Source organism: Trichechus manatus, unplaced genomic scaffold (assembly GCF_000243295.1).
Source record: "Trichechus manatus latirostris isolate Lorelei unplaced genomic scaffold, TriManLat1.0 scaffold00027, whole genome shotgun sequence".
In the NCBI taxonomy this organism is placed as follows: Eukaryota; Metazoa; Chordata; class Mammalia; order Sirenia; family Trichechidae; genus Trichechus; species Trichechus manatus.
Genome location: NW_004443963.1, coordinates 8,370,294 through 8,396,342, shown reverse-complemented (window position 1 = coordinate 8,396,342; position 26,049 = coordinate 8,370,294). Strand labels below are relative to the sequence as shown.

General features: G+C 43.6%; 1 protein-coding gene across 3 annotated transcripts in view; it reads right to left on the bottom strand.

The window, feature by feature from the left end:
* The window catches only part of RFX4 (regulatory factor X4), a 195,538-nt gene that overhangs the window by 2,376 nt on the left and 167,113 nt on the right, over positions 1-26,049 (bottom strand). For all 3 annotated transcript variants that reach the window (XM_004373788.1, XM_004373787.2, XM_004373789.3), the window contains 4 exons: positions 25,422-25,541; positions 24,536-24,697; positions 10,807-10,969; positions 8,540-8,678 (listed from right to left, as the gene is read on the bottom strand). In XM_004373788.1, the coding sequence (XP_004373845.1) occupies positions 8,540-8,678; positions 10,807-10,969; positions 24,536-24,697; positions 25,422-25,541 (584 nt within the window). The remainder of the gene's footprint in view (positions 1-8,539; positions 8,679-10,806; positions 10,970-24,535; positions 24,698-25,421; positions 25,542-26,049) is intronic.

Genomic DNA, 26,049 nt, shown 5'->3' with positions numbered 1-26,049 from the left:
AAGAAGAGGGGAAGCAGTTCTAGAAAGGATTAGGAATATAAGAAGTGCTGCTTCTTTTACATTCTTTTCTGTTACCAAGACAGCTATGCAAATAAGCCCCTTGTAGTACAATCAGAGCAGGAAGAAGAGGAGCTGTGGACTGCCTTTGAGACCTCCTAGTTTGCAGGCCAGTCAGCACAAAGATGTCCTTACTGTGCTAAGGGCCACCCCACCTAGGAGGGGAGCCAATCAACAAGGACAGGCAGCGAGCAGGGGAGAAGAGTGTGTGTGAGTGTGTGAATTCTTGTGCTCCCCATCTGTCTTCCCTGACAGTTGGAGAGTGGAGCCCCGAGGGATTAGGTGGGAGGGTACCTCCTGTGAGGGAGACAGACAGGCTGAAGCCTAGACATTGGAGAGAGGGGTAATGACAACAATGGATGCTCCGTGTGCTCCAGGTGGCCAAGGGGAACTTCTCTGCATCTTTGAGCAGAGCCCAAGGGGCACAGGGAAAGGCTGTCAGGCCTGAGGCATGCCAGGAAAACTAGCTATTCATAGGTCAGGAGAGAGGGACCCAACCTATAGTAGTGAGGGTTGTTTTTCCTAGATAGGACAGCATGCCTTACACGGCAAAGTGCAGCCACTTCAAAGTCAAAAAAACAGGAAGGAGGGAGAAGGGTGTAGGTGGTATCTGGGAATTCAAGAGAGAAGGCACCAAGGGCTGCTGCCAAGGGGACTATGGACAAGCACATCAAGGCTTTCATAATCCCTAAATCAGCTAAGAAACACTTAAATGCATCCCATGTGCAATGCACTAGGGGAAGCTGTAGGATGCTGTTTATGGGACAGCTATGGCAGAACCTCAGACCTGAGCAGTGGGATTCCTGCCCAGGGCCTGCTCTAAATCGGAAGGAGACCACGGTAATATTGGGTCCTGGCCAAGAAAAAAGATCCCAAACGTATTAAACAGCTTACATTAATATTAATTATTATAAGATGTTCCTTAATTTCCCAACAAGTTGCTTTCCCCTCCTGATATTCTCTAAAGTCAGCTCCATGGGCATATGCCCCCTCACCCCGTGGCACTCTCCCTGGCATGGAAGCCTCCTTTCTGGTCCTGACATGCCAAGCTGGTTCCCCTCTCAGGGAATTTTGCCCTACCTGTTCCCTCTCCCTGCTACTCTTCCCACCACCACTGGTCCCAGCTCCTTGCATGCCTGACTTTTTTTCATTCTTCAGGTCTCAGCCCAAATGCCACCTCCACAGAGAGACTTTCCTTGGACATTCTATCTCAAGAAACTGAACACTCCACCCTTCACCACACTCGAAGGTTATTGTTAGTGCCTGTCATTCAGAGAACACCTTTCTTTTCAGTTCACATTCACTGAAGTCCTGGAAGATACATAAGAAGAAAATAGTAACTCCGACCCTAATCCTAACCCTCCTTCTCTCAGGTCAGGATCACATCATCCTGCTTGGTAGCAGTCTCCTTCCACTAGCTTATATCATAGGCTCCTGATAGGGCTTGGTCATGCTCACCACCATATTCCCGATATCTGGAATGGTGGCTGGCACCTAACAGGTGCTAAATAACTATTTGGCGAATGAACACTGGAATGTTACCACCAGAAAGAAGCTTACCAGTGCCTGTGAGTTGATTCCAACTCTTGGCAACCCCATGTGGTTCAGAGTGGAACTATGCTCCATAGGGTTTTCAATGGCTGAGTTTTCAGAAGTAGATCGCCACGCCTTTCTTCTGAGGCACCTCTGGGTGGACTCAAATCACCAACCTTTCAGTTAGCAGCTGAGCACAATAACCTTTTATAGCCCCTAGGGACTCCAAAAAAGCAGTTTAGGGATTTTGTAATCCAACCCCGTGTTGTAGAAATGAAAAAACTAGGCCCCATGAGGTAAAGTCCAAAGTCACAGAGCAAATGAGTGAAAGAGCTGGCACAAAAACCCAGCCACACAACAGCACTTTTTCTGCACATCAATCTGACTGATCCGAACTAGGCATGACCTGTTGCTGTTGTTAGGTACCGTGGAGTTGATTTCTACTCATAGTGACCCTATGTGACAGAGTAGAACTGCCCCATAGGGTTTTCTAGGCTGTAATCTTTACAGGAACAGATCACCAGATCTTTCTCCTGTGGAGCTGCTGGGTGGGTTTGAACTGCCTACCTTTCGGTTAGTGGCTGAGCACTTAACTGTTGCGCCACCAGGGCTCCTTAGGCATGACCTACCACTACGAAATTACAAAGAAGAAGAGCACTTCTTTTTTTTTTTTTTTGGAGACCCAGCACACTAAACTTTAGTCTCTCTGTCACTCTTCCTTCATTAAGCTCTCTCCTCCCCTATAGACCACACGATCTTAGGAATCTGACCTGCCCGTAACTTGTTCTGACAGAGTCCTCGCTTGTCTTGGCTTGTGTAGGTAAAATGTCACAGTATGGACTTGGTGCCTCCTTGCCACAGAACCCAAGAGAGTGTGGCTTTTGTGCCTAGTCAAGGACCCTCGATGCAGCTGTGCCCAGGGGTTGTGTCACAGGCTCAAAAGAGTAATTGCCTGGAAGTGAGACTGGCTCAAAATATCTTCAATGTGACAATAAAATTCTGTTAGCACAGAATCCGGCATGGAAAAGTATGTCCTGTTAGGTCAGCTAATTGCAAATGAGTCAGTGACTCGTTTCTCTGGTGGTGAAGAGACCATTGAGAGAGGGATGGCTGAAGTACTCACTGGGCTTGGCCTGGTGATTACCACCACCAATGAAACTTCTATTTAGTCTGGCGAGAGTGGCCGAGGCTGGCCCGTGGCACCAACCTCACTTTTCACACTTCATATCCGGTTTCATGCAAGGTCCTTCAGCATGCTGGGTACAAACCTCAGGGTCCAGAGATCTCAGCCCAAAATAAAGGCACTTTTTGTTGAGGACCCATAACAGGAAGTTACCACTCTCTGGATCAAATCACATGCTGTTGCTACTGATGTTTAGATGGAGCTAAGTCACCAGTTCCCACCCCTAGAAAGAGGTGTGTGCTCTGTGTGTGTGTGGTGCAAGGTGTGTGGTGTGTGCGGTCTGTGTGTGTGTGTGTGTGTGTGTGTGTGTGTGTGTGGTCAGAGGTTTCTTCATGCGCAGTCGCTTACGTCCACCTCAGCTGTGATTGACTCTGGGCCTCTTTGGAACCGTATTAGGAAGTTCTATTTTAAGAAACGACTTCCCACACCAAGGGCTGACTTTACTACACTTGGACAAGGAAGAATGAACCCTTTATCCCTGACCCCTGCCAAATGGGCTGTTACTTGAGCAAGGGGTTAAAGGTGGCCCAGTCAGGGGCACAAACTGTTTTCCTATGAAAGGCAGTTCTCAACGCACCCGAGGTACTGCCACTGGGCTCGCCCCAGGCAGGCTTCCTCTTAGCCTTTTCTGGAACAGGAAGTAGCCCCTCCCCCAAAAAATCTTTTCAGAGAATCCATTCTGTTGAGCTTTTAGGGTCAGGATTAATTGAGGTGTTACATGTAAAATACTTAGAACTCTTAGTATTCAAAACGTGCTAGCTATTATTAATATTCTTCCTCTTCTTGGATTCACAGGATCATGGTCCATTAATGACAGGAAAAGCCTTGGTGACTGACTACTTGGTTCAACCTTCTCGTTTTACAGATAACGAAACTGAGGTCAAGAGAGGGGAGATGACCTCTTGGAGGTCTCACATCAACTTAATACCAGAAAAAGGACTACAAAACAGGTTTCCCGCCTCCAGGTCCATGGCTAGTTCCATAACATCGGTCTGATTATTTAATCCATTCATTCATCCATTTTACTGAAAAGTTTTTACTGAGTACCCACTAAGGGCCAAGCCCTGTGCTAGGTGCTGAGAATAGCATGGCGAGAAACAAAGGACCTGATTCCTGCTGTAACTGTGGTATTACACAGGATGATACTGACATATAACAGATTGTGTTAACTAGGAGCCAGGCCGTGTTCTAACCTTAATTAATTCTCTTAACCCCCACAACAGTCCTATAAAATAGGTACTATATAATTATCCCCATTTTTCAGATAAGGAAATCAAGGCACAGAACTAATCAGAGGCAGAGCTGGGATTTGAACCCAGGAAGTCTGACTCTGCAGTCAGAGATCTTACACCATTCTGGTTGACTGATTTTTATTCCTTTTGGCCCAGGATGCTGTCCCTAAGTGGAGCACCCTAAGGAACCGTGTAGCTGTCATTGGGTCTCTGAGCTTGAGGACCCACTGGCCCCAGGCTAGTTTGGGCCTGGCTGCTAGAGATTCTATGAGAGCTGTGTGATTGGCTGGCAAGGCTGAGCCTTGGCCATACAGATGAAAACGAAGGAATAGCTTATTTTCTTCTAGTTCACTCTAAGTGCATTTCTAGCTACAGCTTCTGGTTGACCAAATGGTTTTGGAGCCCAAGGGCCCGAGCTCACTTTCATGGCTGCTGACAGAGTAGAGGTTCCACGAACACGTGCTAAATGTGCTTCACAAGTATTTGCAGCCATGTATTTGGTCTGGTTTGTTTTCCCTTTTTGGTCGGGCATGGGAAGGGGGAACCCAGGAAGGGGCAGCTGACACCATCCCTTTTTCACTTACTTTGATGTGAACCAGTGCAGCCAAGTTGCAAGAAGAGTGTTTTCCTGAAATGATTCAGATCTTACACTGTGAAACCTCATTCATCTGGACTCACTAATTCGCAAATGATGAGAATTCAGACAGGGTTGAGGGGTTTACCTTTGTGTTACCCAGGAAGAAAGCTTGTGTTGTGCAAGTAAGCAGCATAAACAAGGGCACGCACATACTTCCATTTCCAAAGAAGTGACATAAAATTATTGCGAGCATTTAAATGCTGGGATGCATACAGTTAATGCACTGCACAGATGAAGTGCATCCGTTCTTTAAGGCAAGCCGGACAGGCATTTATTTGCAGATGTTAGTTTCAGTAACTCTGATGCTGATGACCTACTGCATTTCCTTTACCGTATTCTACAATTGAGATTTCTCTTCAATTCAGACTGACCTTTTCCCAAGTGACTCTGATATAGGGAAGTATGATATTCAGTACCCAGGTTTGGAACAGCTTGACTTCTGCCCTGAAAAGCTGAAACTAATTAGCCCTGCCGTGGATTTTCTCCTATATGCTCAACCTTAAACCAACATGCCAACAAAGGAAAGAAACAAGGCACCTTGCGTGGTGATCCTTTAGTAATTTGAAACTTACTGAAAATAGTTGCAGTAATCTCTTCAATTAACCTCCCACCCTCCAAAACACATACCTGGATAGTATTCAGTGCCAAGGGCATGGGGCTTAGAGTTGGAGAATTTGCACTGGAGTCTGCTTTGCCACTTAGTGGATGTAGAATCTGGGGCAAATTACCTTCTGAACCTGGTTGCTCATCTTTAAAAACTGGAGAAAAATGCCTTCTTCACCAGGTTGTCATGAGAACCAAATGAATCTGTGTATTTGAAAGTGCCTAGAACAATGCTTGATGCTTACATGTTAATGAAAAATAAGACAAAGGATACTTTGTCTTTAACCCATTGACGTTGAGTAGATTCCGACTCATGGTGACCTTATAGGACAGAGTAGAACTGCCCCGTAGGGTTTTGAAGAAGTGGCTGGTGCATTTGAACTGCCTACCTTTTAGTTAGCAGCTGAGCTCTTAACCACTACACCACCAGGGCTCCACTTTGTCTTTAGACAGTACTTTTCCCAAAAGAGGTACATTTTGAGCACCGACCTCACCATCTCCCTGGGTCGAGATGTGATATAATTAACTTCTCCCTACCCGTCTTTGCAAATGGGGACTAAGGCATAAACCATGAAGTGCAGAGAGAAAGTGTGTGTGTGTGTGTGTGTGTGTGTGTGTGTGTGTGTGTGTTAGGGGAAGTATCAAAGGACCGTGTCTAAAGGCCACAGGGCGTGGCGGTAAAGAGGCCTGCTGAGGACCTTCCCGCCTCTCACACCAAGTCTGGATTCAAAGGGCTCCCCAGTGGGCTTTCATTTAGTCTATTGAGGCCAGCCATTACATGATTGTGTTCCAGTTGGGAACAGCTGTGGCTTCCAGAGCAGCTGCTGCAGGCCTATCTTTGATTTCCAGGGACTACATGGGGCTTTAGGAAACCTTGGTTTCTCTTTATGGCAGTGGCTTAAAAAATATCACCCAAGAAAACCAGCTTCTGGGAATTCCTGAGGAAGGGTGAGGGAGTGAAGAAAGAAAGAAGATAGTGCCAGCAGATGTGGCTTTGGTGTTCCATCTTGGTTTGATCTCACTAGAATATTGGCTCCCACTGGAGCGTAAGCTTTTCAAAAGCTGGCATGCTGTCTGTCTCATTCTCTGGTGTATTTCTGGAGGCTGGAGCAGTGCTTGCCCATAGCGGCACTAAACAGTCATTTGAGGGATGGATGGATGAGCTGTGTAGACTGTGTTAAGTGTGACCCAGTCCATAAGAGCAGTTCTAAGTCAGTAGATCACAGAGAGGAGCACAGGCTCTGCTCCCAAGAGAAGCACTACCTACGGAGCTGGCATCTCTGTGTGATGCAGCTGGAGACCTCTAATGAATGCCCCAGGTGATGATTTAATGGAATCAACTTCGTGGCCTGTCTGGGGAGTATACCAGGGCTCCCCTTGGTATTGCAGATGGAAATCAAAACAGACGCCTGTTTGCCCCCAGCACCCGTGTGTTGTGGGTACATTCTCCTTGGTGTCCTCCTTCCAAGGCACTGAGGGAGCTGATGTAATTGCAGCCTCCACTCCAGCTTAGGTCCTGCCATCCCTCTCCTAGATACCTGCAAGCGCTTGGTAGCAGAGCTTCCTGCTGCCACCTGCCCCCCTTTCTAGTTCATCCTGTGATTGCCATAAGAGCACGCTGTCTTAAGCATAGCTCTGAGCTGGCCACTGCTTGGCTCAAAAACCTTCCATGCTGCCCTGCACCTGCAGAATGGCATGAGTGTGCCTGGCACATCGCAGTGTTATTTATACTGACCTCCTTCCCATTTATTCTCTCAATAAACACTTATCGCATGCCTACATGAGAGAAGTGACAGAGGGGGGTGCTTACTGCCTGGGTCCAAATCCTTGGGCAAGTTATGGAACCTCCTGAGCCTCACTTTCTCTTCTGCAGCGGTTACTGTGAGGATGTGGAAAATGCTCAGCATAGAGTCTGGCATGTGGCAAACACTCACTAAAAGTTAGCTCTTCTTTCTGATAGGTGCCATGTCCTGTAACCTGGGGATGCTAGACTTTATCTTTGCCCTCAAGGGTCTTGCAGTCTCCTGCAGGACTCAGGCCTGAAAACTCAGTGATGGGAGCAGGGTGTGCGAAGTGCCAGTAGAGGAGAGCCCAGGAGACGATGGGAGGAATGAGGAGTGGCACCTAATAAAGTCCGCCAGGAAGGAAGGGAGCGGTGTCACGAAATGCTGCGAAGAAGGTGAAATGTTTGTCCTGCATGACAAGCAGAAGAGGTTGGGGAAGAGAATCCCAGATAGAGGGAACAGCATCTGCAAAGATGGGGGGACTTGGTACCTGCAAGAGAACTGCATGTGGGTTGGCATGGCTGGGGCAAAGAGTGGGGGCTGAAGGGACAGGCCAGAAAAGCATGTAGAGGTGATGGTAATGATTCTTGAGAGACATGCTAAGGAACTGAACTTGACCCTGAAAGCAATAGGGAGCGTGACATGGCCAGAAGTCCAAGATTCCTCCAGCTGCAGTGTAGCGAGTAGACCAGAGATGAGCAAGTTTAGAGACATGGAGATTGACTGAAAGGCTTTTGTCCTCTTCTAGGTTAGAAATGATAAAGGCCTGAGCTGAGACAAGCACAGTGGAGGCTCAGAGACATTTAGGATGTTGAATTGAATGGCATTGGTGATCAGTTATATATGGGGGTAATGCACAGGAAAGTGTCCAAGACGTAGAATGGCCAACACTGGTGTGACAGATGCAACCAGAACTTCCATTCATCACAGTCCACAGAGTGTCCATTTGGTTTGTTAACGAGGAGCCAAAGGAGACATGTGGGAGTGTGATCTGATAAAAGGTCCATCTCAGGAGGATTATTCTGGTAAGATTACACGTGTGGGGTAGACTGACAAGGAGCAGACGTGGAGGGTTGAGAGACCAGTTAGAACGATACAGAGATAATCGTCCTGACAGGACTTGAGGAGGGTCTGCGCCAGGAGGATGGTGTTGGGAAAGGAGACAAAGGGTCCAATCTGAGGGTGGCTGCCCAAAAAAGGGCAATAGGCATTGTGACTGAATGGCTCCTGAGATTAGAGAGGTGAAAGAGAGGAGGGAACAGGAAGAGCACTGTTTAGTGCCCAGGTGCATAAGAAAGTGGAACATGAACGCTGGGTGAGCACCTACTATGGGCCAGCCCCGGAGCAGGTGGTGGGTGGAAATGACACTGATAAAAATATCATCCTTTCCTTGGTGGCACACAGGTTGCACACGAAGTATACAGAAGGTACTTACTAATGGTGTTAAATTGCCAGGACTTGGCACCAAGCACACGAAGGCCAGAGCAAGCAAGCAGGACCACCAACTCACCTGTGCAGAGCTCCTGTGGTAAGGGGAGTAGTGGAGTGGCCCAGAGATGGTTGTGTCGTGAGGCAGGGCCGGATACTGGCTCTGCATTGGGTGAGGATGCTGGTTGCCATAGCTCCCATAGTTATAGCTTCCTGTGTATCTAAAATGCAACAAGCACATTGAATTCTGTGAGTAATAGCAGGGAGAACAAATCAGTTTGCGCCTTTAAAAATCAACCGCATCTATTTTTTTCTTTTTCTTTTTTTCATTTTTCTCCTTTTTAAGCCCTACCTACTTTTGATATTTACCGTCTCCTACCTGTGGCTCTGTTGTGGTAAGTCTTCAATCCCATGTTGATTTCCTTCTCCACTCAGCACACCCTGAGCACACCTCCCTCACCACCCAGCAAGCGCTCAGGGAATAAATGCTAGCTGTGAGCAAAGCATCATTAATGATGGAAACCTCTAGTCCCATTGTATTAAAAGGCCCCATATTATATCCTGAAGTCAAATAAGAGAAAACAAAGAAGTTACTTTGGGATTTCTGTTTTCCTATTACTCAGGCCTCTGCTTCTCCATTATGGGGAAGGATGACACGTGTTTCTGTAAATTTTCCTGAGGGACAGTGCCATGGTGTGGTTGATCAGGCGCAGCTCAGCTCCACCACTTACTAGCTCTGTGACCTTGGGCTACCCACAACCTTGTTTCTCACATCTGTAAAAATACTGCACATGGTTATTCTGGGGATGATACGTGTTAAGACAAGCCCCGGTAGTACAACAGTTAAGCACCTGGCTGCTAACTGAAAGGTCAGCAGTTCAAACCCACCAGCCGCCCGGCAGGAGAACAATGTGGCAGCCTGCTTTGTAAAGATTTACAGTCTTGGAAACCCTATGGGGCAGTTCTACTCTGTCCTACAGGGTCGCTATGAGTCGGGATCGACTCGATGGCGGTGGGTTTTGGGTTATTATCAGTGTTCTTCTTGATAACAACTTTACAGCAAAGATGCTGACCTATGACCCCACATGGGTGTCTATTCTGCCATTCCTGCAGAACCAAAAAGCTCTGTGAAACAATTCTCAAAATCCATTCTAAATGCATGGGAAAATACTCTAAAAATGCCCCCTGTAGAAATAATGGCTGCCCTATTGACAGCTCAGAGGCAGCTGAACCTGTAGAAGAAACTTGCAGGGCTTCCATAGCCAGACCTGCGCCCCCCTTCAGGGTCAGCACCTGGCCTCGTTGTGCTGGGCCACCTGTGTGGAAGGCCCGGGGGAGGTCCTCCTCCCATCCTCCTGGCACCTGACCACCAGCCTGTTGGAAGCTGCTTGTGAGTGGCTGCAGATGAGGCTCACTGGGCCCTCGATGCGGAGCCACATTCTTGAGAACAGGGGCCCTTTGAAACAGCACAAGCCTTTTTAGACCACTGCATACTAGACATCATAACTTTAGTGTCTTTTGATAAAGACAATATATACGAGTAAAAAGCTACTAGGAGTCAGGTAGAACTTTTGAATGGATTTGTGATTTATTCATTGCAGAAACATCACTACATAAATTTTTTAAAATATGGGCAAAAACAGCACCACGGAACCCCATTAATAGCTGTAGCCTTCCAGGGACCTCCAGGCCTCAGGTTGGGAACCCCTGCTCCAAACAGAATCATAAAAGACTCAGACCTATCATCAAGCTTTACAGGCTTCAAAGTGTACAAAGAGGCCCCCTCTCCCCCTCCCGCCGGGGAAACTGCTGAGAGGGAGATTTTCCTTGAGGCTTTAAAGAAGTGAGGAGGAGAGAACGTGGGCTTTGCAGTCAGAGAGACGTTCAGTTCATTCTGGGCCCCACCATTTACCAGCTGTGTGACCTCGGGCAACTAAGTTTATCAACAGAGTCTCAATTTCTTCATCTATAAAATGGGGTCACTAACGCTGACCTCGGAGCCCTGGTGGCGCAGTGGTTAAGAGCTACAGCGAGCTATGGCTGCTAACCAAAAGGTGGGCAGTTTGAATCCACCAGCCACTCCTTGGAAACCCTATGGGGCAGTTCTACTCTGTTCTACAGGGTTGCTATGAGTCAGGATGACTTGATGGCACTTAACAACAACACCACCACCATCACCACCGACCTGACATGGTTGTTGTGGGGATTACATGAGGCAGTGACACATGGTACAGTGCTGAGCACCCAGTGGACTTCAACAAATGGTAGTGCTCTTCCTGTCCTTGGAGAAAACAACTGCTGAGCAAATCAAATTTAAAAGTAGGGCAACATCCCAGCAAGGTCACCTACCCGTGCTCCTCTCTGTGGGGATACACTGGTATCCTGTGTGTGACGGAAGAAGAAGGCACATGCGTACTCCTCATACAGGGCAGTTGTTGGGAGTTTTCAGCTGGGGACCCAGCAGCCGTCGTCACTGTGTATGTTAGGGACCACGTGTATGACTGCATCGCTCCTGCAGAGACACATTGAGATGCATCAGTCACTAGCACAGTTCTTGGACCCCAAACTCTCCCTTGGGACCCTTTAGTGTCTTCCCATTGTTCTTAAGCTAAAGGCCAAAATCTTTGCTACAAGACCTATGTCTCTGGCCTCACAGACCTTACCAGAGCCATCCTCCCCCAACTCCCTCCTTTTAGTCTGTCTGATCCAGCCGTAATACCCTTCGTTTATTTTCTCCAGGGTACCATCATTCTCAACACCATAGGGCCCTTTGCACATGCTGTTTCTACTGCCTAGAACCTTCACCCTTCCCTTAAGACCCAATTGTTCTTCTCATCTCAGTCCAGAAAAGCTGTCCCCTACCACCAGACTAGATCATATCCCTCACTGAACTGTCAGCGGTCATGGCTCCTACTGCAATTTGTAATCCTACGCTTGTTAGTGAAGATGATTATTTGATTAATGGCTATCCCCCCACCAGTGGATCCCCAGTGCTTAGCACAGAGCTTGGCAGCCAAAAGGCTCTCAATAAATACTTGCAGAAGGAAGAAAGGAGGAAGGAAAGAGAGCAAGAAAGGGAGAGAGGGAGGGAGGACAAAAGAAAGGTTGGGCCAGCGTACTCCAGACGAGGCGCAGTAAAATAGCTTCGCAACTCTCAACAGGTGTTAAGGATCCAATAAATTGCTTTAAGCAGACTTAAGTAGATTATTGGGCTCTGCTTATCCAGGTCTTTTTGAACATTATTAGACAGTGACCTGGGCAGTGATGACCTATTCTATATACATTTTATTAATTCAATTTATTTACTTTTTAATTGGATACCTTGAAAGTGCTAGGGGCTGGGGAAACACCCCCAACAAAATCAAAAGCCCTCAAGATGCTTAGAAATTTATGAGATAACCATCACATAAAAAAAAAGACAGTAATTTCAGAAATCACTAACAGCAATAATAAGTCCATCAGACAACTTTCTTATAAATTTTAAAATGTGCTGATATAGTGGAAATAATTAAACCCACGTTAAATCTATTTCACAAGGTGGAGGGAACAGGATTCAACGCTCCTTTTTAGGCACATGGAAAACTGAAGAGTTTGTTAAGGGAAGCCACTTTGAAGGTAAAGTAGAAGACTTTCTTCTGTATTTTCTGTAGCAGACCATTACTATCTTGAAATTCCACTGGGAGGATATGAGGAAGGTTTTCATTTTAAAAATTCAGCCCCCTCCCATCCCAAGGACTTTGCAGATAGCAAAGCACAAATGGCTGCACTGACATTGAGCAGCTGCATTGACACTGACTAGCTACCTTGACATTGAGTACTAGGAGGAAGCAAAAAGTTGGAGGATCAGCCCTGTGGCAAGGATGTGACCTCAGTGCCTTTAGGAGTATCTTTAAAGTTATGTGGAAATGGAATTCTACTTTAAACATACTGCCTTATTATTAAGAGAACTCTGTAGTGAACCTTTTGTAAAGTACAGAATCTTTTAGAATGCCAATAATGTCCCTTTTCTTTTCTTTTTTAATGAAGTGACAAAGATACATTCCAAGAGCATGAAAGGGGGTACCATTTATTGAGCATCTACTCTAAGCCAGGCATGGTGCTAAATGTTTTAGACACCCTTACAAGAAATATTAACTCCAGTTTATAGATGATGAAACTGAGGATTAAGTCTGAAAAAATTTAAGGGAGCTTATAGGAATACAGAAGCAGCCCTGGTGGCGCAGTGGGTAAGAGCTTGGCTGCTAACCAAAAGGTCAGCAGTTTGAATCCACCAGACGCTCCTTGGAAACCCGATAGGGCAGTTCTACTCTGTCCTATAGGGTTGCTATGAATTGGAACTGACTCGATGGCAACAGGTTTGGGTTTTTATGGTATAGGAATACAGAAGGAGGCCTGGTTGCGCAGTGGTTAAAGCGCTCAGCTCCTAACTGAAAGTTCAGCAGTTCGAACCCACCAGCTGCTCTTCAAGAGGAAGATGTGGCAGTGTGCTTCCATAAAGATTTACAACCTTGGAAACCCTGTTGGGCAGTTCTGCTTTGTCCTGTGGAGTTGCTATGAGTCAGAATGGACTCAACAGCAATGGGTTTTTTTTTTTTTTTTTGGATTACAGAAGATTCAAGAAGTGGGAGTGAAAGAAGAAAGAAAAACAAAAGTGGAGACAAAAAGTGGAAACAGGAATGAGGCAAAAACACGCACACCTTAAAGCTCCAAATTCTTCATGTGTTGTTGCCGGGTGCCATCAAGTCGATTCCAACTCATAGTGATTCCATGTGACAATAGAACTGCCCCCACTAGGGCTTTCTTGGCTGTAATCTTTATGGGAAGAGATTGCCAGGTCTTTCGTCCACATTCTTCCTATAGGTAGACCTTAAACCTGGCTCTGAGTTTTCCTGAAGCCAATACTAAAAGGGAAACCTGGCCAGTTGGGAGCCATAGATAGCAAATGAATTGCTCAGGAGTATACTATCCTTGGAATTAAGATCAAACAGGAATTTCTTGCAGGTGCCCTCATAAAGCAGAAACAGAACTGTGCAACAGTGTCCTTAACAACACCTTTATAGTGGACTCCATGTCTTGATTCTTAGGACTGTTCCTTATGTCAACGCTTTCTGTAGGCCAGTGGCATCACACAAGTCCCACAGTGAGTGCATGGCCCAATGGGGCTCTGAACCCTCGTCTGCCACATGGTTTCCCTCTCCCTATATAAGGCTTCTTTGCTCTGGGTCCTTGTTCTGCCACTTACTCCCTATAAGATCTTGGGCAAGCCTCTTAAACTTTCGGGGCCTTTGTTTCATCATCTGTAAAATAGGGATAATACTATCTTGCAGGGCTGTTGTGAGGATTAACTGAGATATACATGTCAAAGCCCCTGGCTTTGGTAGGCTCTTAGTTAAATTTAAGCACTCTTCATTATGAATTCAGGTATTCTTACATCAGACTTTCTTTAAAGTAGGAATTTCTGTTATTTCCTATTTCAGACCCGGAGGAAGAAAGACAAGTTTCTTGGGTCAGTTTCTATCCCAGGGTGTGAACAGCAATAGTAATTTAGCTAATTATAGTAAACTCCTATACATTTTCTTCTATGAAATCACTAGTGTCCTTATTCACCAGTACAGCTAAAAGTACCCCCTTGCTGCTTTGCACATCTTTATAGAATTAGTATCCCCAGTTTACAGATGAGAAAACTGAGAGTTAAGTTCGAAAAAGTTTAAGGGAGCTTGTAGGAAAACAGAAGGAACCCTGGTGGTGCAGTGGTTAAGAGCTCAGCTGCTAACGAAAAGGTCAGCAGTTCAAATCCACCAGTTGCTCCTTGGAAACCTTATGAGGCAGTTCTACTTTGTCCTATAAGGTCGCTATGAGTTGGAATCGACTAGACTGCAATTTTTTTTTTTTAAAGTGGGTATAGGAATCCAAGAGATTCAAGAAGTGGGAGTTAAAAAAGAAAGTAAAAGGCCATATTCTTCCAGAAAAAGGTAAGAATGGTTTAAACTACAGCCTACATGTTAGGCATCATTAATAATAACTGCAACAAAACTCCCCAAATGATCATTTCTCAGATTATTGGATTATGTGTGACTGCCCTCTGCTATTTTCTGAACTTTGTATAAAATTATATCACTTTTATAATTAAACAAACAAGAAAACACCCTTTCTATTAAAACGTGTTATTTCTGGGTGGTGGGAATTGAGGATGACTTTTACAATTTTTCTTCATTTTGCTTATCTGTATTTTTCTAGAATAAATCCGCATTGCCTCTGTCAAAAGAAAAACATGATTAAAGTACATTAGACAAATTTTACAGTTGGAAATGGAATTGGAGGGGAGGTGGGACGTTTGAGAACAATGAACCAGCCTTAGCAAGCAAGTAATTAACCCTTCAAGCCCCTGGCACCTCAAGAGAGCACAGCAAGGTCAGTGGGTATCTAAAGGGGGCAGCCAAGGAAGCCAGAGGATTTTTTTTCCAAGCAGTGGGAAGATGTAGTGATAATAGCCATCACCTGAGGGAACGCAGCACAAGTTAGTTTTGTGTGAGCTCCTGGCACACAGCGACCATTCCTTATTCAGCCCTGTATCCCCAACAAAAGGTCTGCCAAATAGTAGGTGTTCAGTAAATTTTTGTTCCATTGAATGTGTTGTTGGAGGAGTAAATGCTGTTAGAAATAGACGTTATCAAACAAAAAGCTGGTGGAACTGTTAGAAAAATGGGCTCCTGTGGTCTGGGAAACAAAACTCTTAAATGGCCATGTGCCAGAAATCTAACAGATCCACTCAGGCAGGCTTAAGCAGATTAGCACCTACTGGCTTGGGTGAGAAACCCTTTTTTGCCTGGGAAGCAGAAAAGAACACCCGTTGCATTCCCTTTCCTACCAGTGGGACCTCCAGTGAGAATTGCTTCTTTTTTTTTTTCTTTTTAAGGAAAGTAATAAAAGAAAGTCTGTGCAGTTAACAGTTTGTGCTTAATTTTTAAGAATGCTCTGATGCTTTTTATTTGTTGGTAAAACAACAACAGAAAAACCAAACCAGTTGCCATCAAGTTGATTCCAACTCATGGTGACCCAATGGGTGCAGAGTAGAACTGCACTCCATAGAATTTTCAAGGCTGGGACCTTTTGAAGCAGATCACCAGGGCTTTCTTCCAAGGAGCTGCGGGGTGTGTTTGAAACCATTTACGTCACCCAGGGATTCCTAAAACGGTAACAAACCTGTTGCCCTCAAGTCAATTCCAACTCATAGCAACCCTCTAGGACAGAGTAGAACTGCCCCATACGGTTTCCAAGGCTATAAATCTTTATGGAAGCAGACAGACTACCACATCTTCCTCCTTCAGAGTGGCTGGTGAGTTCAAACTGCTGACCTTTTGGCTAGCAGCCGAGCATTTAACCACTGCGCAACCAGGGCTCCTTAACCAATAACAATAACAAACATTCCCTATTTGTCTAATTCCCATATCTTTCCCTTATTCTCCCCCTCCCCCAGGTCACCACCCTGTTTAAAAGATCTGAGAATAGATGTAAAGATCCCAAGAGGGGCAGTTCTTGGTCATGTTATAGTATTTAAACTGCTGGAGAGGAACATTTTATTCCCTTCACATCTCCAACAAAACATTGTTCTTCCACCAAGTTGTCACTGGAAGGGGTTTTAAACACAGGGCAGAAAGGGTGCTTGGAAACTTGCCTTTCTTCCTTTGAGGCCTTAATAGGCAATCAGTAATGATTTGTTGAATGGATGAATGGACGAATGAATGAATGAATCATCACCAACATAAACCAGACCCCATGCTAATTTCTATTTATGCACTGACTCATTCAACTTTCACAACAAACTTTTGAGGTAGGTAGTACTACCTCCTTTTCAGGTGAGAAAATGGAGTCCCAAGAAGCTAAATGACTTGCTCAGGTAAGTGACACAGTTGGAATTTGAACCCAGATCTGGCCAACTCCAGAGCCTTTCTACAACAATGATTCTCACACAAATGTGCATTTGGATCACTAGGGAGCTTGTTAAAATGGAGATTTTGATTCACAGGTTGGGAGTGAGGCCTGAGATTCTGCATTTGTAACAGGCTTCTCAATGATGACTTTGCTGCTGGTTCGGGGACTACTTTGAGTAGCAAGGCTTTATGACACACTGCCTCCTGTCACATACATGCCACCCTGCATGTTGAGGGACATTAAAAATAAGACATTGTGAGATTCTGGTAAGACTGATGAAAATTTATACTGCTTGCCAGGCAACCTGGTCAGACCCATTCCTCAGATCTTGGATTAAATCATTTGAACCTTTTCCCACTAGGATTCTATGAGCTATCCTAGTAAGTCAACAGATGTTCCTTGAGTTTTGAGCTAACCTAAGCATTTAGTCAGTAACTTCCTAGGAAATAAGCTCCTTTGAATGTGTCTAGATTGTAAAGCTGCCCTGCCCTATACAATAGCCACTAGCTGTTGTTATTTTTAGGTGCCATTGAGTCAGTTCCAACTCATATCGACCCTGTGTATGACAGAACGAAACACTGCCCGGTTCGGTGCCATCCTCACAGTCATTGCTATGCTTGAGCCCATTGTTGCAGCCACTGTGACAATCCATCTCATTGAGAAGCTTCCTCTTTTTCGCTGACCCTCTGCTTTACCAAGCATGATGTCCTTTCCCAGGGACTGATCCCTCCTGATAGCATGTCCAAAGTATGTGAGATGAAGTCTCGCCATCCTCACTTTCAAGGAGCACTCTGGCTGTACTTCTTCAAGACAGACTTGTTCATTCTCCTGGCAGTCCATGGTATATTCAATATTATTCACCAACACCATAATTCAAAGGCATCAATTCTTTTTCAGTCTTCCTTATTCATTATCTAGCTTTCACATGCATATGAGGCGACTGAAAAGCACCATGGCTTGGGTCAGCCGCAGCTTAGTCCCCAAAGTGACATCATTGCTTTTCAACACTTTAAAGAGGTCTTTTCCAGCAGATTTGCCCAATGCAATACATCGTTTGATTTCCTGACTGCTGCTTCCATGGGCATCGTTTGTGTATCCAAGTAAAATGAAATCCTTGACAACTTCAATATTTTCTCCGTTTATCATGATGTTGCTTATTGGTTCAGTTGTGAGGATTTTTGTTTGCTTTATGTAGAAGTGTAATCCATACTGAAGGCTGTAGTCACTTGAAGTAGGTGTTTCAAGTCCTCTTCACTTTTCAGCAAGCAAAGTTGTGTGATCTGCATAACGCAGGTTGTTGATGAGTCTTTCTCCAATCCTGATGCCCCATTCTTCTTCATATAGTCCAGCTTCCCGGATTATTTGCTCAGCATACAGATTGAATAAGTATGGTAAAAGGATACAACCCTGACACACATCTTTCCTGACTTTTAACCACACAGTATCCCCTTATTCTGTTTTAACGACTGTCTCTTAGTCTATGTACAGGTTCCTCGTGAGCACAATTAAATGTTCTGGAATTCCCATTCTTCAAAATAGTATGCACAATTTGTTATGAGCCACACAGTTGAGTGCCTTTGCATAGTTAATAAAACACAGGTAAACATCTTTCTGGTATTCTCTGCTTTCAGCCAGGATCCATCTGACATCAACAGTGATATCCCTAGTTCCACATCCTCTTCTGAATTTGGTTTGAATTTCTGGCAGTTCCTTGTCGACATACTGCTGCAACTGCTTTTAAATGATCTTCAGTAAATTTTACTTGTGTGTGATATTAATGCTATTGTTCGATAATTTCCACATTCTGTTGGATCACCTTTCTTTGGAATGGGCATAATATAGATCTCTTCTAGTTGGCTGGCCAGGTAGCTGTCTTCCAAATTTCTTGGCATAGACGAGTGACCACTTCCAGCACTGCGTCCATTTGTTGAAATATCTCAACTGGTATGCCATCAATTCCTGGAGCCTTGTTTTTTGCCAATGTCTTCAGTGCAGCTTGGACTTCTTCCTTCAGTACTGTCGGTTCCTGATCATATGCTACCTCCTGAAATGATTGAACGTCGACCAATTCTTTTTGGTACAGTGACTCTGTGTATTCCTTCCATCTTCTTTTGATGCTTCCTGCATCGTTCAGTATTTTGCCCATAGAATCCTTCAGTATTGCAACTTGAGGCTTGAATTTTTCCTTCAGTTCTTTCAGCTTGAGAAATGTGAAATGTGTTTTTCCCTTTTGGTTTTCTAACTCCAGGTTTTTTGCACATGTCATTATAATACTTTACTTTGTCTTCTCGAGCTGCCCTTTGAAATCTTTTCAGCTCTTTTACTTCATTCATTTCTTCTATTTGGTTTAGCTACTCGATGTTCAAGAGCAAGTTTCAGAGTCTGTTCTGACATCTATTTTGATCTTTTCTTCCTTTCTTGTCTTTTTAATGACTTTTTGCTTTCTGCATGTATGATGTCCTTGATGTCATTCCACAACTTGTCCACTAGTTATATATGGCTATTTAAATTTATTAAAATTAAATACAATCAAAAATTCAGTTTTTCAATTGCACTAGACACATGTCAGATGCTCAGTAGCCACACATAGCTAGTGTCTACTATTTTGGATAGCTCAGATAAAGAACATCTCCATTATCACAAAGTTTTACTTGGACAGTGTTGCTTAAGAGTATTTGATACTAAACAAACAGTTCCTGTAACCTTCTAGACTGAGACAGAGAAAGAAAAACAATATATATTTTTTCCATTGAGTATCATCTATCCTTAAGATAGCTGTGCTTAAGTAGAACCTCATCTATTTGAGTTACACTTTATCAATAGTTTTGTGGTCAAAATCTGATAGCCACAACTGACCAGGGCAGCAAATGAATCCGTTCCCAGAGAGAGATGTTGATTCATGATCTAGCCCCTGCCTACCTCCACAACTTCCTCTTATGCCACTCTCTCCCTATTTCCTATGCACTAGTCAGTCCTGACTATGCCAGGCTCTTTTCTGCCTCAGGGCCTGTGCACATGAAGTTCCCCACTGACTAGAATGTTCTTTCCTCCTCCTCAACTTTTATGTGCTGGCTCCTTGTGATACTTCAGGTCTCAGATAACTGTCACCTCCTCAGCGAGGCCTTCTCTGACCACCATCTACAGTGGGTCCCCATTTTATACTTTTTCACAACACACTATTATTTTCATTCACAGCATTTATGACCATTTGAAATTATATATTTACCTGGTGGTTTACTTCTGTATACCCTCTCTTACCCACTAGAATGTAAGTACCATGGGGGCAGTGATCGTGTGTGTGTGTGTGTGTGTGTGTGTGTGTGTGTGTGTGTGTGTGTGTGTGTGTGTGTTTGGTTGTTTTTTCACTTTTGTAAACCAAGGGCATGGTACAGATTAGACAGGTAATACATATTTGTTGAATAAATGAAAAATGAGGCAAATTCAATGTCCCAACACCAAGCCAAGACCCTGATGGTGTGAAGTCAAAGAGGGGGTTAAGCAATCTTATTTTCAATCCCAGTTTATATGTCCTAATTCTGTTTTTCTTTAAAGAAAGGAAACAGCAGGGATGGAAGGAGGGGGAAATTCATTGGTGGGACAACTCCAAGGTTCTGTGAGTAGTCATCATTGTGGGCTCTGTGGCAGGACTGCAGTGGCCACCATATCCCACTTGGTTTAGCTGCCCTTGAAATAACTGCACTTTTGGTATTTGAAAAGACCAGGGGCCAGTGATCTTTGTTACATCCTCAGCTCATGTAGAGAACACCACAGCTGGGCAGGCCAGATGTTCTACCATTAGGGCCATTTATGAGGAATTTTCCTTTATTTCATTAGGCATCCTAGCCCCTCAGTGATTTAATTTGCTGGTTTTGTGTTGCAGGGAACCCATGGTGGGGAGTTGAAAACATGAGTTTAATAGTTAACTTTTATTGTCATTGCTGAAGGAGGGAATACTTAAAATGCCATCATAAATGATGTCTTAGAACCCTTCGGTGGCCTGACCACTGACAAAGTGGGAGCTTAACATTTCACCTTAAATTACATTAAAGAATTGCAGCCCGATGTCATGTTAAATGGGCTGGCCAATTTGGCACCACCTGCCATGCTTCCGAGGAGGAAAAGAACTAGTTTTCGTTAAAGAAAGTTAAAGGTTTCTAAACTTTGCTGGGCCATGAGGAAGACGGCAAGCCCCCAGATTTGGGGGAAGAATAGATAAATGGGCTAGATTTTACTTCGTAGAAATCTGCTGAAATGGAATCCTCTAACCAATAATCATGATGTTGCCACAGAATTTAATAAAACCAATCAAAATTGGCCATATAGCAGGTTAGATTTTAGGTTCACGATATTCCTTTCCTTTAAAAAAAAAAAAATGCGGTCTTAAGAAAACATATTTAGAAATACATATAGGCATGAACATAGAACTAGACATGGCTATGGATAAACAAAGTGGCTATTTTTCTAGTGAGTCATAACTAATCTATACCACCTTGTATCAAAAGATGCCAAAAAGTTACGTGCAATGAATTAATTTTTGCTTTGTGTTCGCTAAGCAGACCTAATACTGTTTGGTCTCTTTTTCATAGCTGAAAAATGGGGAAATGGCCATCCAAAATGAGACACTGATTTGTTGAAGAGTCGCAGGTATCTGTTGGCCTTGAGAGTCAACAAGTCTAACTTGATAGCACGTACATCACCTGATCAGTGATATTCAGAGTATGCTAGAAACTCAACAGAATAACTAGATGATGTAAAATTCCATCTCAGGTTTTTATCAACTTGTTAGCCAAGTTTCTTGTTTTGGTTTGAATTTTCCTCCACTACTACATTCTTTCTTGCTTCCTGATTTTGGTCTTTTTTTTAAGGATTGGTTTTGCTATTTTTATTGTAAACCACTTCAGATTTTTTTTTTTTGGAAAGTAGATGGGACATAAATCAAGTGATAATTTTAAAACTGAAATAAAAATTAACTGGGCATGAGAACCATATGCTGAGTTAGCATTTAACAAAAGAAAAAAAAAAAGAAGAATGGCAAATGCATTTTATAAGGTTTAAAATAATTGTTTTCCAATTTACAGTATTGTTCTATGAAAAGTTGTACAAATCTTCACATTTAAGCAGCCTACCATAATAGATTTGTTAATTTTCAGATGTATGTTATAGATAATGTGTGCTTTATCATATAATATTGTCTGTAAAACCATACAGGTTATTAGGAAATTATGTGTATTGCCTTCAAGATTATGATCCACACTAATTTAGCAACGGAATAATTCAAAAGTGGTACTTGAGAAAAATATTACACATAGTTCTATTAATACATAGGATGACATTTTTAATGCCCCTTGGAGATACCTGAGAACAAAGCTGGAATGTGCCAAATCTTCAAAGGTTACCATCATCTGAAGAGAACCTGTTTCATATTTGTATTTCTAAGAAGCTACTTTTATGACTCTTGAACACATTGCACAGAAATCTCTGAACACATTTATGATATTCCTGTGGGCTTGACTATCACACCTGCCTTGCCTTAAGGCCTTCAAATTGCTACAAAGAAAGCCAGGCAGACTCTCAAGCTGGATAAAGATTCTGAAGAAATCCCAGAAACCTGTCCTTCACAGTCTTCCCATCCCCTTATTTCCTGGGAGTCTCCTTGTGTGATAGGTTGCCACAATGCAAGAAACATGTTACTCAAATTGTTTCAGCTTTATAATACAGAACTTTATTTGCAAAATTTCCCTGTTTATTTTAAAAGCAGGGATGTTATCGCTAATTGGCTGTGTGTCTCCTGGGTGGTGGTGGTGGCAGTGGTGCTGGCAGTGGTGGTGGTATGCAGCAGGATTTTTCAGGTAAATGGTTCCTGGCTGCTCTTTCGGCCGTCCTTCCTGAGTGAAGCAGGAGGCTCAGGGGATGGTTCTCCCATAATTCCAATCATCTAAGAACCCCAGAGCAGCTAAAGAGCTGTGAGCAGTGCTTAAATTCTCTTTTTATTTTTGGTGAACAAAGTTGTTTTATCTCTAGAAAGCCTCTTCTTCTCCTTCCTTGGGGAGCCCGTAGCATTAGTTTGTACCTCACAACACATGCCACACTCTTTCTTTAATTACAGTCATCTTTCTGCTTCTTTTACCCTTGTGTTGCCTCTTGATGTTAAGACCCTAACACATTAACCTGTATATTTCTGATAGCACCTAGCACAGGACTAGGCATATAAAAAGTCCTGGGAGTGGCGGGGGTGGGGAGAATCTACATAGGTATAGGATTCTGGATTCAAGGTTTTCATAGCATTTTTTTCTCTGCACTTCAAAGATACTGTTCCAGATAGTTCTTGAATCTAATGTTACTGATGAGGTGTCTGTATCAGTCTGATTCTCTTTCCTTGGGAAGTTATTTGCATTTTCTTTTAGGTATCTGTCAGTATTTCCTTTTATTCTTGATTTTCTTCAATGGACCTAAGGGTGAGCTTTTTTCTTTTTCCATTTCCATTTATTCATAAATATTATTATTATTTATTTACTCAGTGAGAGCTTTTCCATCTGGGAAGTCTTTTTCCTATTACATAAAACTGTCAGCCATTATTTTTCCACTTTCTATTCTTTCCTTGTAGAAAATTATTAGGTGAACATTGGAATTTCTGGATTTATCAGCCATTTCTCTTAGTATTGCTTCTATTTATTCATTTTTTATTGTGCTCTATGTGAAAGTTTATACCTGAAGGTAGTTTCTCTTTCAAAAATTTATATACATATTGTATGTGACATTGGTTGCAATCCCCACAATGTGATAGCACTCTCCTCCTTTCCACCCCAGGCTCCCTAAGTCCATTTGTCCAGTTTTCCCGCCGCTTCCTGCCTTCTCATCTTGCTTTTGGGCAGGAGTTGCCCATTTGGTCTAGTATATTTGATTGAACGTTCCTCATGTGTGTTATTGTTTTATAGGCCTGTCTAATCTTGTCTGAAAAGTAGGCTTTGGGAGTGGTTTCAGTTCTGAGTTAGCAGGGTGTCCAGGGGCCATAGTCTCAGGGGTTCCTCTAGTCTCTGTTAGACCAGTAAGTCTGGTCTTTTTTCGTGAATTTGAATTTTGTTCTACATTTTTCTTCTGCTGTGTCTGGAACTCTCTGTTGTGATCCGCATTAGAGCAGGCAGTGGTGGTAGCTGGGCACCATCTAGCTCTTCTGGGCTCAGGCTAGTGGAGGCTCTGGTTCATGTGGTCCTTTAGTCTTTTGGGTTAATATTTTCCTTGTGTTTTTGGTTTTCTTCATTCTCCTTTGCTTCGGATGGGATGGGACCAATAGATGTATCTCAGTAGTATTGCTTTTATACTTAACATTTATCTATCTGTGTCACGTTATCAGAGAATTCCTCAGCTCAGTCTTTCAGTTCACTAATTCTTTTTCAGTTGTATCCAATTGTCTACTTAACCCATCTATTGAATTTTATTTTCTAAAAATTATCTGTATCTTTTGGAAGATCTTTACTTGATGGTCATGGCTTCTTCTTTTTATGTCTCTTCTTAAGAGTTCTTTTCAGGTTGTCCTATTAACTTAATTTCCTTAGATATAAGCTCTTGCTTTTCCTTAAGCTTGTTCTCCCTTTCACGGGTTGGGCTTTCTCAGATGCTTGGGTGACTCTTGTTGTGAACTCAGCTTATGAGAATTCAGTGCACATCTTGGGCTGTGTGGGCCTCCTGTCAAAGCATCCTCCCAGCCATGTGTAGGGCAGTCCTAGCTTGGTTCATGACCAACTCTGTTTATAGCTCCTGCCTCACTTCTGGTTGCCATGGCTCAGCATATGGCTTCTTGTCTGCCCCCTTTCCAGAGATGCCTCTCAGTTTCTGATTCATAGAGAATTCCCTTTCTTGTTTTCAAGAATGAATGTGTATTACTTTTTATTTAATATCATTTTAATCATTGTAGCGGTTTAGTTGTGGGGGTGGAGATTTTATTATGTGCTTAATCTGCCAATTTGAAAACAGAAGCATAAGAAAGATGTACAAATGAATATCTGCAAGTCATCCACAAATCCAGGAAGATAGCAAGGTCTTGGCATTGTCTTTTGGGAACGGAGGGGAAGAATTTTTTTCCTGAAAGCCCTTGCTTTAAACATCAGCTTGCTGTCTAAAGCCCAGGTTTTGAGGGGCCAATCATTACCTGTAGTGCTGAGGCCAGTGTACTCAGGGGATGAGTTGCTGACAGGGGAGGAGGGAGGTGGCACTTCCACGGATGTGGCAGATTTTGCTGGAGAAAACGATGGCACTGGTGAGGGTGTTGGTGGGGCCGCCTCTGTCAAGATGATCTCTTCTTGAACTTCTGCTATAGACAGAGAAAGGGAAGGTTCTTACAGCCAAACTTCAAGGTAAGTTATCTTTACCCATTGCCATTGAGTCGACTCCGACTCATAGCGACCCTATAGGAACAGAGTAGAACGTCCCATAGGGTTTCCAAGGTTGTAAATCTTTATGGAAGCAGACTCCCACATCTTTCTCCCACGGAGCGGTTGGTGGGTTTGGACCACTGACCTTTCAGTTAGTAGCCAAGCACTTAAACACTGCGCCACCAGGGCTCCTAGTTATATTTAAAACAAACCAAAAAAAAAAACCCATTGCCGTCGAATCCATTGCAACTCATAGCGACCCTATAGAACAGAGTAGAACTGCCCCATAGAATTTCCAAGAAGTGGCTGGTGGAGTCAAACTACTAACTTTTTGGTTAGTAGCTGAACTCTTAACCACTGCACCACCACGTTGTATTTAAGGGATTTTAAAGATGAAATATTCTTCCTAATCTGTGTCATGTCACTCCTCTGCTTAATACCCTTTAGTGGTTTCCTACCACCATCATGGCCTTCAAGGCAATTCCTATACACACGCGTGCCCACTCCAAAGAAGGAAATGACATGACTAGTTTCACACCATTTGATCTGCTCACCATAATTACGTTCTTTGGGATACAGAGTTAAAGAAGCACAGAGCACAGAAGTAAGGGTACAAATTAAACTATCGAGTAGTGCAAACCCCCAGGTGAAATGCTGGCTTACCAGTGCTTCCTTCTCCCTTCATGGCTCGCATGAGCTCATTGGCCCTCTCCTGACAGTGCAGGGATTCTAACAGGTAGAGCACGTAGTCATCAAACATCAAGTGGATTAGGTGAAAAGACCCTGTTGTGAGAGAGGATCCAGACCAAAAGATAAGTCATGTCATCTCATGTAAGCCCCCTCCACCTGGTCAACAGCACATGGTACTGTGTGCTGTCATGGTCTGGGTAGAACCTCATTCTGCACTCAATTGTGAACTCCTCCTGGTCAGAAATTACTCTTCATGGCTACATCCTCAGCCTGGCCTAGTGCTTGACATAAGTTAAGTGTCATTAACAATTTGACGCAAGTGAAACTTTTCCCTGTACAACTTATCAGTGAGATACCATAAAAAAATGGCACCTGCTGAGCCATCTGTCTAAAGGCTTTTGAGCTCTCACGTACCCACACTGGACTGATCTCACCGGAGCATCCCTCACTTTGTTCGGCATTTACTAACAGTGTCTTTCATTTTTATCTCTTCCACAAGTGTATCTTATTTCCCCAGTTGGACTTCAAGGACCTCGATGGTAGGGACTTTGCCTTCTAGTTCATTGGTATCTACCAGTATACCTGACATAATTCTGGGACT